Below are 19410 nucleotides of genomic sequence, written 5' to 3'. Positions count from 1 at the left end.
TTGACGAGAATTATAGGCAATCTTAATCTAAGCCAGAGGAATCATATATTTTGATGTTTGTTGTATTCTTTAGACTATAAAAAGGAAATGTCTAGCTCTCTAGGTTGCAAAGGAGGCTGTGCACATGTAAATAGATGTACTGCTTGCCCGTGCAGCACTCAGCCAGAAGGAAGTGGAAGTGGCACAGAACGTGAGAGAAGCTTCTTACCTGTGCCAATGTCGGTGCCTAACTCCAGAGCTTAATCTCAGTCATTTGCTGAAGATGCCAAATCTTTAGCAGTTTTCTCACATACACTTAGATCAGACAGGAGCAAATATGATGTCCAATTTAGCTGATAGATAGAACTCCCTTTACTGCACTAACATACTATGTTGTCAGTTCAGTCAATGAGTATTTATTGAGTACTCACAGAATGGAGAACTGTATTAGATACTTGGAAATCACGACAAAGATCCAATTTCATATCAATCCTACAAAATCACTATCTTCAACTGGAGATTGTCTGTGGTCCTATGAGAGACCGAGGGCAGTATCAATGTGGAAGATACTCAAATAATCACAAAACATCATTCGAATCATCAGCTTGGTTCCTCTCCCCATTCTTATTGACTACGCCTTCATGGAGTGATTAAATAGGAAACAAAAGGGAATGGTATGTGACTCCTCTCCTTTTTCTTTTCTTTTCCTAGCCTTTGGGCAAGAAGTGGATGAGCTGTAGTTTGGCAGGGAGGTAATTGGTGGGAAGAAGGAAAAACAGCCATCAAATAGGGGTCTCAGGAATTTGCACACTGAATAACAGCTCATCCGGAGCTGGTTGTAGCCACACCACAGAGAAAGGGCAGCTGAATCTGCAGGAACCTGACAACTCAGAGAAAGAAAAATATGCTGGGACCACAGTGGCATATCTATTTTTTAAAAAATGATCAACTTGCTATTGCTTGCTATTGCTTTATTTTATGTTTAATAATTACAAAACATAACCTGATTTGTGGTTCAGACATTCAGTGCTAGATTAACTTTTATAAATATAATTGGCTTTTCCAACTGCAGAATAAAAAGAGCTTCACCTGCATAGACTAAAGTGATCAGGAATACCCATCAAGAACATACTCTGGGGTAGACCCATTCTGTCCTAACATTTTCCAAGGGAGGGACTCAAAATCTTTTTGTGTCACTAACTCCTTAATCCTCAGCACCTAAGATTCCAGTTTTATTTTGTGGCACTTGCCTGTGCTGCTTTGTCTTTGGGAAGTCTACTTACAATTAGGTTTGTTAGTTAAAGTATTTATGGGTATTTTTACTTACGGTATTGCTCATATCAATTACAAATCCATAATTTTCAAAGCCAATGCAAAAATTGTTTGTGGTTTCTCATACTAGCCGGGAAATACTTAAGAGAATATCAAGATTAGTAAGTGAAAGATAAATCTTAAATTGAGGTGACAGAGGAACTAAGACATTAAGTATATCTGGTTAGTTATTATGACTCTACGCTGGTCTTTCATGTGGCCAGGCCTCTGAGGATTTGCTGTTATTTAAATTTTAATGTTTTTTAAATGGCATGAAAATTATATAATTACCACTCAGCTGCCACTTTTAAAGACCCATTCCAGGCAATTTCTGTTTTCTCTCAAATAAAATGCATAACTTCTGCTGTGCCTGTGAACCTGGCAACAACAGAGACACACTCCTTTATTTCCCAGGTGCACTGCCAGCTTTGGCTCTCGGAAAGAGAAACACAAGGATGGGGAGAAAGTTTCCGGTTAGACTGCAAGGACTAGGACGCCTCCTGCTGTTCCTTCTCCAAGAGCCGGTTAGATAAAAGGCGGCCAGGAGCGAGGAAGGTGCTTCTAAAGGCATGATGGCCCCAGCCCTGCCTCTCTTTAGCAAGAAACCTCCCCTCTAACTGTGCCGTGAAACTACGGGACCAGGTTGGTGGCAAGTGGGATGGTCAGGGAACTGGTGACTGAAAATTGAATAAGCAGCAAAGCAACTCGGGGCTATCACCTCTCCAGTTAACTCCCTCCATCTGCTCCAGCCACAGTGGCCCCCTTGTGGCTCCTGCAGTCGGCCGGCCGGTCCCCGATGGACTGGGTCTTCTAAATCTAAAACTGCAGTCTCCATCCCCCAGTCCTCCCTCCTAATTGCCTCTGAGCACTTGGGAATAATTGACACCTTACAAAATGGTTGTTTATTATTTATCTCTCCCACAGGATGTCAGTTCCATGAGAGCACCAATGTTTGACGACTGTTTTCTTTATATTGTGCTGTAGCCCAGTGCTTAGAACAGCGCCTGACACACAGTAGAAGACTCAACACACTATTGCTAAATGAATAAAAGAAAACAGGAAGAGGTGGAGATGGTCAGAGATCATATTTCAAGGTTAGCTTCTCCAGACACACTAACCTGCTAACTGAGGTTAGGTGTAAGCATTATCAATCAAGAAACAAGGCTTGCCAAGACCGGTTTGGCTCAGTGGATAGAGCGTCGGCCTGCAGACTGAAAGGTCCCAGGTTCGATTCCAGTCAAGGGCATGAACCGTGGTTGCGGGCACATCCCAGTAGGAGGTGTACAGGAGGCAGCTGATCGATGTCTCTCTCTCATCGATGTTTCTAACTCTCTATACCTCTCCTTTCTTCTCTGTAAAAAAAAAAAAAAAAAAAAAAAAAAAAAAAAAAAAAAATCAATAAAATATATTTTAAAAAAAGAAAAGAAAAAGGAAAAAAAAAAAAAAGAAACAAGGCTTGCCCTAACCAGTTTGGCTCAGTGGATAGAAGGTCCCAGGTTTGATTCCAGTCAAGGGCATGTACCTTGGTTGCGGGCACATCCCCAGTAGGGAGAGTGCAGGAGGCAGCTGATCAATGATTCTCTCTCATTGATATTTTTAACTCTCTATACCTCTCCCTTCCTCTCTGTAAAAATCAATAGATTTTTTCTTTTTTTTAAAGAAACAAACAAGGCTTGCCCTGGCCACTTTTGCTCATTGCTTAGAGCACATGTGTCAAACACAAGGCCCTCGGGCCAAATCCGTCCCGCCAGGCCTTGCAATGTGGCCCGAACCGCGCTGTCATCACTGCACTCCACTGCGTTTCCATCACAATGACAGTTTATGACTGTTCAGTAAACCATTCGGCCCGCGATTTAGGCTGGATTTTAGATTTTGGCCCCTTCTCTGATTGAGTTTGACACCCCTAGCTTAGAGTATCGGCCCTCGGACTGAAGGTCTTGGGTTCAATTATCATTCAAGGGCACATATTTCGGTTCCTGATCCCCCAGCCCTGGTAGGGGCACATTGAGGAGTCAACCAATCAATATGTCTCTCTTGCATTTCTCTCTCTCTCTCTCTCCTCCCCCCAAACCCCCCTGCCTTCTTTCTACCCTTCTCTAGAAATCAATCCTCGGGTAAGGGTTAAAAAAAGAAGAAGAAAAGAAACAAGGTTCTGCTTGCCTACCAGCCACAGGGGAAACTCAGGAAAAGAAGAAATGGATTCTGTGGATGAAATCAGACAAATAGAGACAAAAACAAATAGTTTTTATCCACAAACAACTATGTCTCCTCACAGAAATAATGAACACAGTGATGGAGATCATTTGTGTTTGAGACTTTGGCCTTAAAAGTCATCACCTACAAAGAAATCTGAATTTGAAGTCAGGGTACCACGAGTTTCCAGGACTGTCAGCTCACTTTCAGATGGGAACGCGTAAGTCACTCAGCCTTGTAACATGCATCCTTAGGAACTGATTCAGAATCACTGGCCTTCTTCAGATACAGTGAGAAGGAAGCAAATCAGTCAACACAAGCAACTGTAGAAACTGTAGGTAAAATGTCATTTACTAGTCAACTGTCATTGGTCAATTACCCGTACCCATGAAGAGGTGCCCCTGATCTACTTTCCCACCAATAAATATCTGTCTGGGCACATGAGCTGCTAACCACAGCCTGCCAGGACATCCAGCATCGTCCAGGGGCATTGGTGGTTAATAAATCCCTGTCCTTCTCTTCTTAACAATGTCACAGAAGAGGCAAATGCAGCCCCTGACAACATAATGTGAGTTTCACAGAGACGTGTCTCTCTGAGCACTCAGCCAGTTACACAGGCTTCAGTGGCATGGATTTTCTCCCCACAGAAACAATATCTGGGCTGGAGGAAGTCGGAGGCGTCACACTGTGCTGAGATGCACAGCTCTGCCTTTGGCTGTGCTCATGCACATCATCCCTCCTCTGAGTCAGGAAAAGAAAAACTGGGGGAACCATTTTAATCCCACATTCAAAGAGAAACAAATGGACACTGTTCCCTCTTGCCATAAGTCCCAATCACACCTTTTTCTGGAGTCAGATTCAACCTCTCTGATGCTTTGACCTGAGCTGGAGGTCAAGGTGGCCTTGTCACATGAATAGCCTATTTGTCTCTAAGCTGTCACTTTGGCAAAGACCTCATGAGGCCCCTGTTGGATATAGATTTTAGATCTCTTACTAGATCTTACCCACCACAATTTTCCCTCTATCTTGTCAGACTACCTCATCTGCACAAACTGTCGAGGGATGCTCATTCTGAGTTGCCACAGGCTTTATATATCAGCTGAGGCCCGGAGGAGGCAGCAAGGACACAATTTGACAAATACAACAAATGCTCTGGTAGCAATTTGATCACTGAGATCACTGAGGAGGAATGTTCAAATTAGCCCAGAAGATGGTGAGGTTATAGAAGCGTGCTCAAAGGAGTGGAGATTTGAAGCAGGAATAATAGCCAGGCATACAGGGGGTGATGAGAAGGCAATGAGAGACCTAAGCCCTGAGGACAGTGTGTACAAAGAGTTGAAGATGCGGGGGGAAGAGGGTGACAAGTGTAAAACTGCAAGGAGCAGAGGAGGCTGTGACAGAGCAGGTGCAGGGTGGGTGGAGACAGGCTGTACAGACAGTAGCCAAGTCAGATCACTTTTAGTGCCTTTGTTGGAACTTTCTCCCAAAGGAAAACAGTAGCCACAAATTCTCTAAGGAATGAGATTTGTGGTAACAGGTGGGAGATGGTTGCTGGGGGGAAGGAAGGGCTAGATGAAAGTCTGGAAGGCCAGGTGGAGAGGAGGAACTACAAAGGTGCAACTGTGGTGATGACAGTGGAAGGAGAAGAGAAGGATTTGTGAGACCAAGTAGGAGCTGGTATTGACAGAACTCTACAACTGACTAGTTGAGGGCAATAGGGAGAGAGAGGAAGAAATTTAGAGAGATCCCCATGTTTTGGGCTCAGTTGATGGATAGAAGGGTAGTGCCATGGTATGAAATGGGGCATCGAGTGTGAGGCAACTTGAACAGGGGAAGGAAAAGATAATAGGATCCATTTCTGACATGGGTTTGAGATGCACATGGGACCTTGTTAGGTGTGTGTGTGTATGTGTGTGTGTAGGAGGGGAGGAAGGGAAGTACCAGGTAAACAGACACAATACAAGGAACATTAAAAGAGAGTGGGAAGAGCTACTAAGCTGCCAGTTTGCTTACTTGTTCATTGGCAAGACGGCTGGTCTCCAAATTAGAAATGGCAGAACAAACATAATAAAGAAAAAATTGAAGCCCCAAATAGGTGAAGTGAAAGAAAGAGGGTATCTAGTCAATTTATATGATTTCAAGTCTCCTGGCTCAGATGAGTTACACCACACGCCTGCTGAAAGAAATTGCAGATGTAATCTCAGAGACACGATTGGTAATCTTCAAGAAACTGTGGAGACTATAAAGAGCGCCAGTGACAAGAGAAGGACAACTGTTTCCCAGGTTTTTAAAGTGAAGAGGGATAGACTGTAATGAGAAATATTCAGATACGTTTCACACCACCTATGACAAAAATTCACAAATGGCTTATGAAATAGATGGCTTATGAATACTTTAGTTAATGCATGCAGGTGAGGAAGAGGAAGGAGGGGTGCTGTTTGCTCTGTGACAGGGGCTATTTGCACTGGCAGTTTGTTCAGACTGCCTGTGGCTTGTCTCTTCCCCTTCCTAAGCACAATGTGAGCTGTCTGCCTGCAGTTTAAACTCCAGGCTCCTCTCTCTGCGATTTGTTGGCTATGGTACTCCAGCTGTACATGGCTCTTTATGAAAAGGGGTTGACAATTTAAATGAAGAAATCCACAGTCTTAATTCTCCAAGAAATCTACCATCACTCATCAGGGTTCCCAGAAACTGTTGTAAAAAAAAATTAGTATCTATGTCAAATCATTGAGGCAAGCAGCAATTACCTCTGCGGTTACTAAACTAAACACCAATTAATTTTTGCATATTAGACCCCTACTACCTTAATTTGTCCTACTGCTCTCTTTATACATACTGACTTTAAATTGAGAAGTGTGATAGGGGGAAAGTGGCCATATCCTGCCAACGTCTTTACCCCTACAGGCTAAGAGACAATGTAAAACAGCTCATCTAATGCTAAATATAAATACACACACACACACACACACACACACACACACACACCCTAGATAATAAAACCTTAATATGCAAATTGACCGATTGCCCCGCCTTCCAGTTGCCCCACAGATGGCCCTGATTGCCAACCAGGCCTAGGGACCCTACCCTATATATTGGGAGCAGTCCCTTAGATTTAAAAATTCAAACCTGGCAAGGCTACTCTAACACTGAAAAAACAGGATGATGCAGCGATGACATGCATGGACTCTGGCTTGCACATTTTGTGGTCAGCCCTGATTCTGACACAACTGTAACAAAGCCAATTACTTAACTTCTCTCTGCTTCAGTTTTTCCACCCATAAGATGGGGAAAACAGTACTACTGCTTCAGAAGGATTATGTTATGTTCTACTTTTTATAATCAGGGCAAAAAAATGTAGCTGCCCAAACAACAGCAAGATGCCTTCCACCTGTATGAAAAGTATGGTCCCAAATTGCCAGAGAGATGGCCGACTGCTGGTTTAGGCCCAACATCTCCCGAGGATGCAGGCCAAGCTGGGGGACGTCCCGACCCGCCTGTGCACGCATTTCATGCACCAGGCCTCTAATATTTATAAAATTTACCATTACTCTTTCAGAGACAGTCTTAGAACATTAAGAACAAATAGGCAGCCTATTTAAGACCCAGATGGTTCTCTTGAACTAAAAGTATATTTTCTAGGCTCTAGAGTCTAGGAGATGTCACCAGTCCCTCACCAGTTTTGCTCAGTGGTTAAATATCAGCCTGTGGAGTGAAGGGTCTTGGGTTTGATTCTGGTCAAGAGCACGTGCCTCGGTGGCAGGTATGATCCCCAGCCCTGGTCAGAGTGCATGCAGGAGGCAATCAATTGATGTGTCTCTCTTACATTAATGTTTCTTGCTCTGTCTTTTCCCCTCCCTTCCCCTCGCTCTAAAATTCAATATAAAAATGTTTCTCAGGTGAGGATTAACAACAACAACAACAACAACAACAACAAAATCATGTGATCCTATAAATCAAGCAATATTGGGTTAAAGTTCCTTTCTTAAAGCAAAATGAAAACAACAAATAAAAAACAGACACAAAGATCATTACAAAAACTCTTTAGAAGCAGGTCTCATATACAGTTCTCTGTTGTCCCTATGAAAAGCCATTTATTAAAGCTTCAAATGATTTTTTATTCTGTGTATCTTGTGCTGACATTATCCTACAAGTCCCTAACCAATACGAATCAGGGAGAGCCCTCTATTCTAGTTTCCCCAGAAGTCTAACTCTTGTTGCATCTCCCCTTCCCCCGAGAATCCAACAAGTACCTATATCTCTGTACCCCTTTCTACCCTCCCTCCCTATCAAGAGCAAAGAATAGAAGAGTGTCTTCACTGAAGTTATTGACACATCGCGGTACCAAACTATAATTTGTATGTGTCTTCCATTTCAAAAGTAATGAGTGAGAAGTAGTCTTCTTACCGTATTGACCCAATCATGTATGGCTGTGCCAGCTGAACCACAATGGCCCCGCTTCCTAATTGATGGCATGTGTAGCCAGAATCCCAATCATAATTCTTTGTGTCCCCATTCAGCAAGGCGTTTCGGCTCCGACTGACTCCTTCAATCACACTGGCACAATCAGCAATCGTTGCGACATTCTCCTTGGGAACTGTGAAGCCAAGACAAGAAAAATCAAATATATCTCGATAGTGTGTTGTGGAAAAAAAAAAATCAATATTTATCTCAAATCATTGACAAAAGGTAAATTAGAATATCTTGATTATCTCAGAATATGAACACATTTTCCATGTCAAATAGCTTAAAAACAAAACAAAATGTAGTTGTACGTAAGGTTGGAACAAACCAAACTACATATAACAATTAACCTTACAAAATTTTATGGAAAAGAAACATAATACCCCATAAAATATAAAATGAACTAACACACTGCAAAATAATACTATAGAGGGAAACTACACAGTAATTGAGATTAATGAACCATAGCTATATGCAAGTAGATGAATAAAAAAAATGTTAAGTTAAAAAAAAAACAAGACAGAAGAACACAGAGTATGAGTTTATTTATACAATGTTTTAAAAAAGGCAAAACTATAAATATACTTTGTTTAGAGATATACATACATCTAAAACTGAAGTCCGAGGAATTATTATACAAATTTGAGGATAATTTGTCTGAAAAAAGAGAGATGAAATCTTGGAGGGACTCCCACCAATGGGGTTCAAACATTAATGACTTCATTTCCAGAATGAAATTTTGTAGGGGTTTCAAAAGTACTGGTCTTGTTCTGTTCTTTAGCTACGTGGTAGTCTCATGGCACTTACATTCTCTAAACTGCACTTATTTATTACGTTTAATAAATTTACTTGAAAAAAGATTAAATATATATGTGTGTGTGTGTGTGTGTGTGTGTGTGTGTATATCGATATATACACCTATATTACCATTTGAAAATTCATAAAAAAGAAAAATATCCAGGACATGGCACCAACGCTTTTTCAGAATATACATTGCCCTCAGCCATGATTTATTTCCCTCTTTTGTTTGTTTACTATTCCATGCATTTTAATACATATGCTTTTCTCTTTGTTCACAAACTGCTATATTTTGAAACACCAGCTCTGTTTTGATTCTGAGTTTCCCTCTATATTCCAAGCCATATCAACCTGTTTATTTATAAAAATCAAGGGCTTCCACAAAATAACATCTGTTCAAAAACAAACTACATATATTCTGAACAGTAAGAAAAGAATGATAAAAGGTGAGTTCCTCCCCCCCCCCCCTAAGCTATTTAAGTCATTTAACCCAAATCTATAATTAACCCTGGCTATGTCCATTCAAGATTTATAGCTTACATTACATAATTTGAAAATAGATTGGGAAAAAAGATAATTTCTCATCAGATATACAGTATACTGTACTTTTCGGTACAACATTATACTCTGAAAAGAGGGAGAGCAGTACTACCACTGTGCCAAAACATTTCTAACTTTACAAGAATGCCAAGTAAAGAGTCGTACATGTATCTTTATGAAATGTACTTATTTCCCAAAGCTGGGCGCGCCCTCATCTCACAGACCTTCCCTAATGGCTCTGCTCTTGGCAGATGAGGACAGCCATCCACAGATAAAGAAGGAAGGGAGGGGAGGAGAAGGGAGAGAGAATGAATTTTCTGGTGATGAATCCTCTTGCTATGAAGCTTAACTCCAAAGCAAAAACACTGGTGCAAAAACCTGCAAGGACAGTTTTCTGACAGAGAAGGGGCTTAGAGAGAAGCTTCCATGACTTTGAAAAAAGACAGATGAAGCGCTATATTTAGAGGCAGTGTTCTAGTACCTTGTCTCTTGGAAAAGAGGAAGAATTCTGTGATTTGGAAGAGAGAACTTATGGAAGGGACACAAGATGCACAGTAAATTGAGCTGAGACATAACAACACTGTGGAGGCAGTAACAGCCCCAACTCTCCTAGCGGTTCACACAGCACACGTTTGTTCTTCGCTCACCCTGTGTGTTCAGGGACAATCAGCCCAGTGGCTGTGCTCCCTGTATCACTCAGGGACCAGGTGACAGAGGCTTTGTTTTAGCGTGTGAGAAGAGAGAGAGCTGGGTACTGGCTCTTAAAACTCTTCCCCCAAAGTAACACATCACGTGGCTCACATGTGGTGGACTTGGCAAGTCACAGGGCCTTCCTAAGTTCAAGGAGGTGGGAAAGTGCAACCCTGCTGTGTCCTTAGAAGAAAGGAATGTTTGGTGTACAATGTTAACATTTACCACAAACACTGAACTAGGATGAAGGAACATTCAATAGAAGATAAATCTTTTATTATTCATGTAAAGTATATAAAACATTTTAATGTGTAAAGATGCAAACATTTATATATCTAGTCTCCTGCTGAGAGGCATTTAGATTGTTACCATTCTTGTCTTTGTGATTACAAACAAAGGTATTTTCTTCTGCTCAAGGAATCCATAAGATTTACATGCACATGGAAATAGTATTACACTCAAGGCTATGAGTTCACCTTCCATCTGCCAAATTACTCATATATGTGGTTGTAAGAATTTATACTCTCAACTCATGTTCCTCCTCACAGTCTCTTGGTAATGTTAGATAGGTAAGTGTGACAGGACATCTCAATGTGGTTTTGGCTTTTGTCAGATTAACATTTTTCTCTTTCTTTCCCCTTTGGAATCATTCTCCACCTCTTTTCTGCAAACTATCTTTATCTTTTGTCTATTTGTCTATTTTCTTTCTAACTAATTTGCAGAATGCTATTTCTTTGTTGGTAAATGTATCGAGTTGAAATACTTAATATTTTCCTTTATGATTTGTGCTACAGCAAATCATATTTGGCTACTATTTCCTTAATATTATTCCTTAATATTATTATACTTTGTATTTTTTAAGTCAGTATTTTTATAATTGGCAGATTTATATGACTTACATTAACTGTTACTACTCATATCTTTGGGTTGACTTTACTTTCTTTTTGTAAGTTTTTTCTTTGCTATTTCCCCAACCTCTCTGTCCATTCTTTTGTTGCTTACTAATAAATTGACAGTTTTCCTTACTTTCCTCACCAGCTATCTATTGATTTGAATATTACATATTTCTACTCTTTACTAAATTTTAGATATGCACACCACACTTAATGCCTAAAATGAAAAATCACATATGCCCTTTCCCTTAACAGTTTTAATACACATCACTTGCCTTAAGGCTTGTCAGTGTTATCTAACATTTTAGTTCCACTTTGCTTTGCATTCTGAATATTAGTAGTCATTATTATCATTTCATACAGTCAAAATTTACTTATTCACCTATATGTATGCCATTACTTTTTTATACAGTCCTTCCTTTTTGGCTCAATTTCCTTCTTTCTAAGACACATTCACTAGTATTCAGCAGTCTTTGTTTAAAAGTGCATTTTGCCACTACTCTTGAAAAATAGGTTAATTGGGTATAAAACTCTATGTTAAAAGCTGTTTTGCTGAAACCGGTTTGGCTCAGTGGTAGAGCGTCGGTCTGCGGACTGAAAGGTCCCAGGTTCGATTCTGGTCAAGGGCATGTATAATACGTTGGTTGCGGGTACATCCCCAGTAGGAGGTGTGCAAGAGGCAGCTGTTTGATGTTTCACCCTCATCGACGTTTCTAGCTCTCTCTTCCTCTCCCTTCCTCTCTGTAAAAAATCAATAAAATATATATTTTTTAAAAAGTTGTTTTGCTTTGTTTTTTCTCAGCCCTTTGAAGATATTATTCCAGTCTTCTGGCTTCTCTGTTATGTCTACCCAATTCTGCTATCCCTCTGTTATACTTGTGTTTTTCTCTACAGTTAATATTAAGGCTTTCTCTTTGATTTTGGTGTTTTGTTATTTTACTATATTGCACCTAGATGTAAATTAAATTTATCCTGCTCAGGACTGAATATAAACATTTATGGATTTATTGACTTTGCGAAATTTTGGCCATTATTTGGGTATTGATTCCCCCTTACTTTGTTTTTTTCTTTTAGCATTCCCAACAGACCTCTGTTAGAACTTTTCATTCCATCCTCCATGCTTTTTAAGCTTCCTTTAAATTTTTCCTCTTTAACCTCTTTTTGAAGCATTCTGAGTAATTTCTTAAGATTAATATTTGTGTTTAATAATTCTCCTTAGGTGTGACTAACCTGTCCACTGAATTATTAAAGCTCATTACTAAGCAAAAATTACGCGGCACTAAAAATAAATCAACTAAAACTAAGTGTGTCAACAAAGCTCAACCTTACAAAGAAAAGGTTAAGAAGAGCAAATCAGAAAAACACATAGAGTAGAAATGTTTCCATTTCTACTGTTTAGTAATATATACCTATATGGCGACCTTAGAAAGAAAAGCTAGGAAATGCAGAGAAATAGTTATCCTCTGGATAGGAAGACAGTGGGGAAGCAAATTGGAGAGGGACACACCAAAGCTTTAAAGATTTATCCGTGTTTCATTTCTAAAGTTGGGTGACGAGCATGAGAGTGTTCCTCGTCTCCAAACTTTACACATATGTTCCTATGTTCTGTTCCACATACGGAATATTTTTTTTAAATAGTTTCACACATTTTAACACTGTCCTCATGAAAACTAGAAAGCTGGCAAGCCTCTGGTTGGATAAAACCTTTTATGACGATTGTGAATGCTGATATGCTCTTTAGCACCCACTGGGTCTTATCAGTTGTCTTTGTGGACACTTCCTAAATTTGTTCATTTCCATCTACCCTAGTTACTGCTTCACAATTTTATTCCTAGATAATCTGATTTTAACTAGTGGTCAATTAGTACAGCAGCAGCATCAGGGACTATCACAAAGTCATTTCTAATAACAGTTTCTAGCTCTTTGGGAAACATGTCTAGGGTAAGCACTCAGAACTTTTACTTAGACACATTTATAAATGGGTTTATTAAAGAAGATTCTTTCCACCTCTAACATTTTCTTTAAGCAAAAGTACTTTAGTAACATTACCCTCTGACCCTCTGGAATCATGAGGGGGTCTAACATATATGCTAAATTAAACAATTTTGCCTTCTAAACAAGGAACCCTATATGTATATGCTGAAAAATAGCATACCATGGTCTCTACTCTGATTCTGACATAATTATTCATTAATGTTTATTAGTCAAAATCTGGATCTACAAAGAGTGGCCAACACATACACATCTCAACTTATACATGTAGAGGTGGACTTTATTAGTGAAATCTACCCTAAACGCAAAATTTCCTTTTAAGAAATAGCTTTTGCTAGAACTCTACTAGCAACCTGATAAGCAACTATATCTACTTTATAAAATACAAAATCAAAAGATTACCACTTTTCTTAATTGTCATGCCTATTTTTAGATAATGAGTCAAATTAACAGTAAAATGACCAATGATGCCAACAAGTGAAAGGGAGAGAACAGGAACTTGTGTACAACCCAAATGGATAAGGAACTTCTATAAATAATCAGTATTTATTTGAGACTATCCGTCCAATACTGTACCAACCAATTCTTAATAACCAAATCAGTATTTAACTTCTGATCTAACCTGACAATGAGAGAGATTTAGAATGTGAGTTTCATAAAGGCAGAAACTTTTTTTTCACTGCTGCACTCCTAAATGCCAAAAAATAGTGCCTAGCATAGAGTAAGTACTAAATATTTGCTGAATGAATTAACCAGAGGTGGAAAATGAGATGACTATGCAGGTTATGGCACTTAACCTTACTTAACCTAGTTCCTTACCAAAAGATAAAAAAATCTAAAAGCTACTGAATAAAGCAGAAAAAAATTGCTTTCTTAGTGAAAGTTTTCTTAGAAAAGTAAAGTATAATCAATCTTTGGGTCTTGACCTAAACATTAGAACGAAAACAAATATGCCTACTGCAGAAGAGCTGCTATCTAAGCATTGTGTATCCATCCGCTCTCTCCACTTCTCCCCTAACAGTTTAGGCCGTAGACAGAAAGTGTGGTCACTCATGGTAGACTAAACTATTTTGTGACAAAGAAATCGTTTTGGGGAGTTCAGGAAGGAGAGAAGGAATGTATGTAACAATGTGGCTTTTAGTGAACATAAAAGCTCTTTTATGCCTGAGGGAGAACTATCTGCTTTAGTCACACTAAGGGAGTTCTCACAGAAGAGGTTTGTCTTAAATGTCACTGCTGGGTTTACTGGCTCCCATAGGCCATTCCCACCATTTTAGCAATAAGTAATTGTTATTAATTTTTCTTCCTAGAAACACAAACCTCAGCCTGCCTAGTTGGACTGCCTAATGATTACTCAATGGTCTGAATAAGTTCTGTGAGTCCTTTACTGGAAAAAATTAGAGAGTGATTCTAACTGATTGCAAGGCACAAAAGGCGTCATACTGTTTTTCCTCCCAAAGGGGCCGGGCCACTCCCCATTTGAATGTTCATTACCATACTTCATATGTGCCTGATAAATTTATTAAAAACACCATCTGGATGGACTCAGCTTTATACTGTATTTCTAGTCTTCCTGTTTCCTCCCTTGTCCCACTGGAATTTTTGCCCTAATTTGTGTCATTTTGTTTATAAAACCACTAGTGGCCCGGTGCAAAAAATTCATGCACATTAAAAGGGAATTAATTAGAGGAAATATTTTAATATTGCTATTTGCCCTTTCTCTATAATAGAAGTGTCAGAGATGAAAGAAAATTAGTAAAATGTGTATGAAAATCTTCCTCCTGTCAGAGTCTGGGGTGCGCCACGGGAACCAAAGTCAAGTTCCCACCCATCAACGCACACCTCGAAATTACTCAAGACCCACCCTGTCAAGCCCCACAGGGCAGGGGGGGCAGCCTCAGGTCCCCCATCAAGCCCTGCTGGGCAGGGAGAATGGCTTCAGGTCCCCCAGCCTGGTGCCAGGCAGGGGGCACAGTCTCGGATCCCCTGGCCTGGCCTCAGGTCCACCGGCCCCCGGTGCAAGGGCATGATGACCATTTGCATATTAGCTCTTTATTATATAGGAAACTGCCAAAATCCAGCATCTGTGTCTCTCTCTGGTTTGCCTTTCTCTGCCATCCTTCAGTTAAGGGAAACTGCCTGGGCAGAAATTACTTACCCCCCTCTGTGCACATAGCAATTCTGCTCAGACAAATTTAATTTGCTGCTTCTGAATGCAAAAGTTGCATGTTAACAAAGTGTATACATTTTGCAAGTGTATGGGTATTGGGATGACTCAGACAGCAGGAACTACAGAAAAAGTGATCTGAAAACAATTTCACCATTCTTCCTTCTTACTAGTACATAGCACTTGGGTAGCTAAGAGCTTGCCAGTAAATTTAAATCAGGAGTAATAAATTTTTTAAAAGGTAGTATTACTTCACTAGGACATGACCTGAGGGCCAGCTATATCTACAATAATCTATAATAATAAAAGCATAATATGCAAATTGACTGAACAACCATCTGGAAAATCTTGCAGTCCACCATGCTATGACACCCACTGGTGCCAGGCCAGCCAAGGCAGGTGCAATGTGATTGACTTGGGGCCTGGCCATTGCCCCATGATTACCCTGCAGAGGGAGGCTCAGACCACTAGCCAGTGGAGCGATTGATCAATCGGGTGGCTCCACAATCATCCCAAAGAGGGAGGCCCAGGCCAGTGACTGGCGGGTGGCCAGTGCCTCCCTCTGTGCATTGAGATCCATCACCCCAAAAAGGGAGGCCCAGGCTATCCCACAGGGGTGCTGCGGAGGGTAGGAGGGGCTTTCCTCTATGGGGTGATCCGTTGTGGAGCCCCAGCTGGGTGGACAGGGCCTACCTATTTGGTGCAATCAATCATGAGGCTCCCAGACTATGAGAGGGCACAGGCTGGGCTGAGGGACCACCTCCCTGCCCCTAGTGCATGAATTTTGTGCACCGGGCCTCTAGTTTAAAGATAAGACTGACATGTTACTTGATTACCTTTGAGAGGAAGAAAAAACAAACCCATCTGACACAAAAGCACTTAGCACTTAACAGAGGGCCATCATCTTCAAAACTGTGCTCATGGAGGGCTTCAGTCACTGTTTCCCCGCCTGATTTCAGTACAAAATGTATTCCAACAGCACAGTGGCTCATGCCACAAACACATGCTTAATAGCTTCAGCACAGACTCTTCTCTACTGCCAAGATTTTCAGAGATACAAAGTATGTCTCTTTCAAAAAGGCAACTAAGGCTCTTAGCTGAAGGTCATACCCGCACATATATTAACCCACACAGCTACACTTTTTGGTTTTAAGGGAGACTCACCTTAGGGGTCTATCACCAAGCATATACAGGTACTTGTTGCTGACAGGCAAACTTCCAACCCAATTGCAATCCACCCTCTGTCTTTAGTTCAAAGGAAAAACTACCTTCGCTAAAGGAACAATAGCAAATTATTTAATAGAACACAAGCTCATCTTTCTTGGAAACTATCAAAAGCTACAAAAATGTATTCCACAACACTGGCACCAAGTTACATTAATTCTTAGTTTTACCTATCAGATTAAAAAAAAACCCCACACACAAAAAAACCACTGTTCATTCATATATTACATCACATTGCTGAAGAAAAACATTTTAAACTTTTCTTTCCTCAAATTTTCCTGGTTCCCAGCTCTGTAAAAAGGCTGCTTGCTAACCCAGTTCCCAGGATTCTGTCATGATTCCTCTCCGTATTGGCAGGGGAACATGGGGAGAAAACAGGCTATGTGTTTGAGTGCTAGAGCCTTGTTCCTTTAAGCCTCTTTTTCTTGTTAGCTTTTCCTTTTACAATTTCAACTAGTATTCATTTTAGCATCCATTTCTGACATCACCAAGGTTGCCCAAATCACAGCACATCTTGATATTGATTAAAAGAGCTTACATAACCATACTGGGCTATATTTAGCCAGGGATAGGAAGAGGTAACACTTTTCCAAGCTTCACATCTGGCCCTCCCTCCATGCCAAATAATCAAACTTTACTAGAGGCCCAGTGCACAAATTTGTACACCAGTGGGGTCCCTCAGTCTGGCTTGTGGGATCAGGACAAAACTGGTTCTCCAACATCTCCTGAGGGGTCTCGGATTGTGAAACAGGCCAGGCTGAGGGACCCCGCTCATGCACAATCGGAGCTGGGGAGGGATGCAGGAAGTTGGCCCGTGGGGAGGGACCACAGAATGGCTCCAGGGTGTATCTGGCCCGTCTCCCTCAGTCCTAATCAACCAGACCCCAGAAGCAAGCTAACCTACCAGTTGGAGCATCTTCCGAGACCCTGGTAGTCAGTGCAGGTCATAGCAACTGGTCGACCAGTCAATTGCCCCCAGGTGGTCAGTGCACATCATAGTGACTAGTCAACTGGTCAACCGTCTGCCCCCTGGTGGTCAATGCACATCATAGTGAGCAGCTAAATGGCCTTAGAATATCATTAGCATATTACACTTTGATTGGTTGAATGGCTGACCGGACACTTAGCATATGAGGCTTTTGTTATTCTATATAATAAAAGGCCAGAGGTGTCATGACTGAAACGACCAGAGACCAGACCACCACTGCCCCCCGCAGGCTGTCCCTACCCTCAAGCAAGTTGTTAGAGACAATTAGGCAGGCAGAGTGGTCAGGGGTATCAGGTAGGCAGACCAGGGATGACCAAGTAGGCAGGTAAGTGGTTAGGGGCAATCAGGTAGGCAGGCCAGCTGTTAGGGGAGATCAGGTAGGCAGATGGCTCCTCACCAGGCTAGCCTCACCTCCAAGCATTTAGGGGCAATCAGGCAGGTAAGCAGATTGGTTAGAGGCGATCAGTTAGGCAGGCGAGTGATTAGGGGTAATCAGGTAGGCAGGCGAGCAGTTAGGGGTGACCAGGTAGGCAGACGGCCCCTTGCAGGGCTGGTCCTGCCCCCCAGCAAAGAAAGAGGGAGGCTCCGGCCAGCCAAGCTATCACATCCCAGCCTGTCGCCTGCAGAGGGAGGCCACTGATGGCAGGGGAGGGAGAGCAGTGCTGCACAGATGGCAAGCAGCGGCTGTGGCGGGGGTGGGGCAAGCTTCCTGCAGCTTTTGGAAGAAAAGCCCCGAAAGGTCCTGATCTCAGGCAAGGCTGTACGTGAGAGTCCCAGATTGTGAGAGGGTGCAGGCCAGGCTGAGGGACCTCTATGAGTGCATGAATTTTTGTGCACTGGGCCTCTAGTATAGGATAAAGCTACTAGAGGGCAGGTGTACGGAATTTATGCATAGGTAGAGTCCTTAGCAGCTGCTGGCCAGGGCCTCCCTTTCCTGGCTGCTAGCCAGGGCCTTCCTTCATTCCATGCTGCCCCCTGCTGGTCAGCACAAGTCATAGCAAGTGAATGAACTTCCAGTCGGTCAAACTCCCAAGGGGACACTTTGCATATTAGGCTTTTATATATATCTGCTTGCCTCAGGTGGCCACCCCACCCATCATGATTGTAGCTCACACCCTGCCCTCCAGTGCTCTTAGATCTCCACCTCCAGTCGCTGTCTGGCACTCATAGCTCTCTGCTGCTAGTAGTTCGTGCCCAGCCCTGCCCATCTCCGAGAGCTACTGCTCATGGGCCAGGTGGAGGGACCGAGAGGTGCTTAATGCACTTCCTGGTGACTGGTCATTTAGTCATGATGGTGTTATGGCCAGGGGCCATTTATAATATAGATAGATAGCTCCAAATATTTCAGAAAAAAATGGCCTTTTTCTAGAAGATGAAGGTGAGAAATCAGAGGTGGTTATTCCCAGGAGCAAAGGTGAAGCCAAGAAATCTCAAATGTATAAATTCACCAGGACCAATGAATTATCTCTCCACACACTGGGGTCTTTGAAGGAAAGCTCGACCCAGAGCTAACACTTTTTTTTTTAATCCTCACCCAAGGATACGTTGTTATTGATTTGAGAGACAGAGGGAGATCAGTTGCCTACTGTATTCACCCCAACCAGGGATTGATCCTACAACCTAGGTTTGTGCCCTGACTGGAAATTAAACTGCATCCTTTTGGTGTATAGAATGACACTTTTACTAACTGAGCTACCCAGCCAGAGCCAGAACTAATTCTTAGAGGTCAGCTCTCTTCTGTGTGGCTTTAATGCTGGAGGTTTTAGCTGTGAGAATCTTTAATTCAAAAAGATCTTACTGGGGTGGAGGTGGGCAATGAGGAATCAATGGGAGAATAAAGGGGACATATGTAATACTTTCAACAATAAAAATTTTAAAAATGAACAAACAGACCAAAAAAAAAAAAAAGACCTTAAAGCAGTGATTTTCAACTGGTGTGCTACAAGAATTTTTAAAACATGCAATCAGGGGCACTGACCTCTTTCCCCTTAAATTGTCAAATAAAAAAATAAAATAACAACAAGCTAGCACAACAGTAACCACCTGATGTGAAGGAATCAAAATTATACCTATTTCTTTTATCAGGTCGGCAAAAATATATATATTTTTTGGTGTGCCACAGAATTTTAGTAATTGGTTTATGTGTGCCATGAGATGAAAAAGGTTGAAAATTG

General features: G+C 41.5%; 1 protein-coding gene across 4 annotated transcripts in view; it reads right to left on the bottom strand.

The window, feature by feature from the left end:
• BTBD9 (BTB domain containing 9) overlaps positions 1 to 19410 on the bottom strand; it is a 397317-nt gene that overhangs the window by 94434 nt on the left and 283473 nt on the right. For all 4 annotated transcript variants that reach the window (XM_036414400.2, XM_036414401.2, XM_036414399.2 and 1 more), the window contains exon 8: positions 7888 to 8077. In XM_036414400.2, coding sequence (XP_036270293.1) covers positions 7888 to 8077 — 190 coding nt within the window. The remainder of the gene's footprint in view (positions 1 to 7887; positions 8078 to 19410) is intronic.

This window comes from Pipistrellus kuhlii, unplaced genomic scaffold (genome assembly GCF_014108245.1).
Source record: "Pipistrellus kuhlii isolate mPipKuh1 unplaced genomic scaffold, mPipKuh1.p scaffold_m20_p_5, whole genome shotgun sequence".
Taxonomy (NCBI): domain Eukaryota; kingdom Metazoa; phylum Chordata; class Mammalia; order Chiroptera; family Vespertilionidae; genus Pipistrellus; species Pipistrellus kuhlii.
Note: the sequence above shows the minus strand (reverse complement) of the source record. Positions and strands in the feature narration are given on the sequence as shown.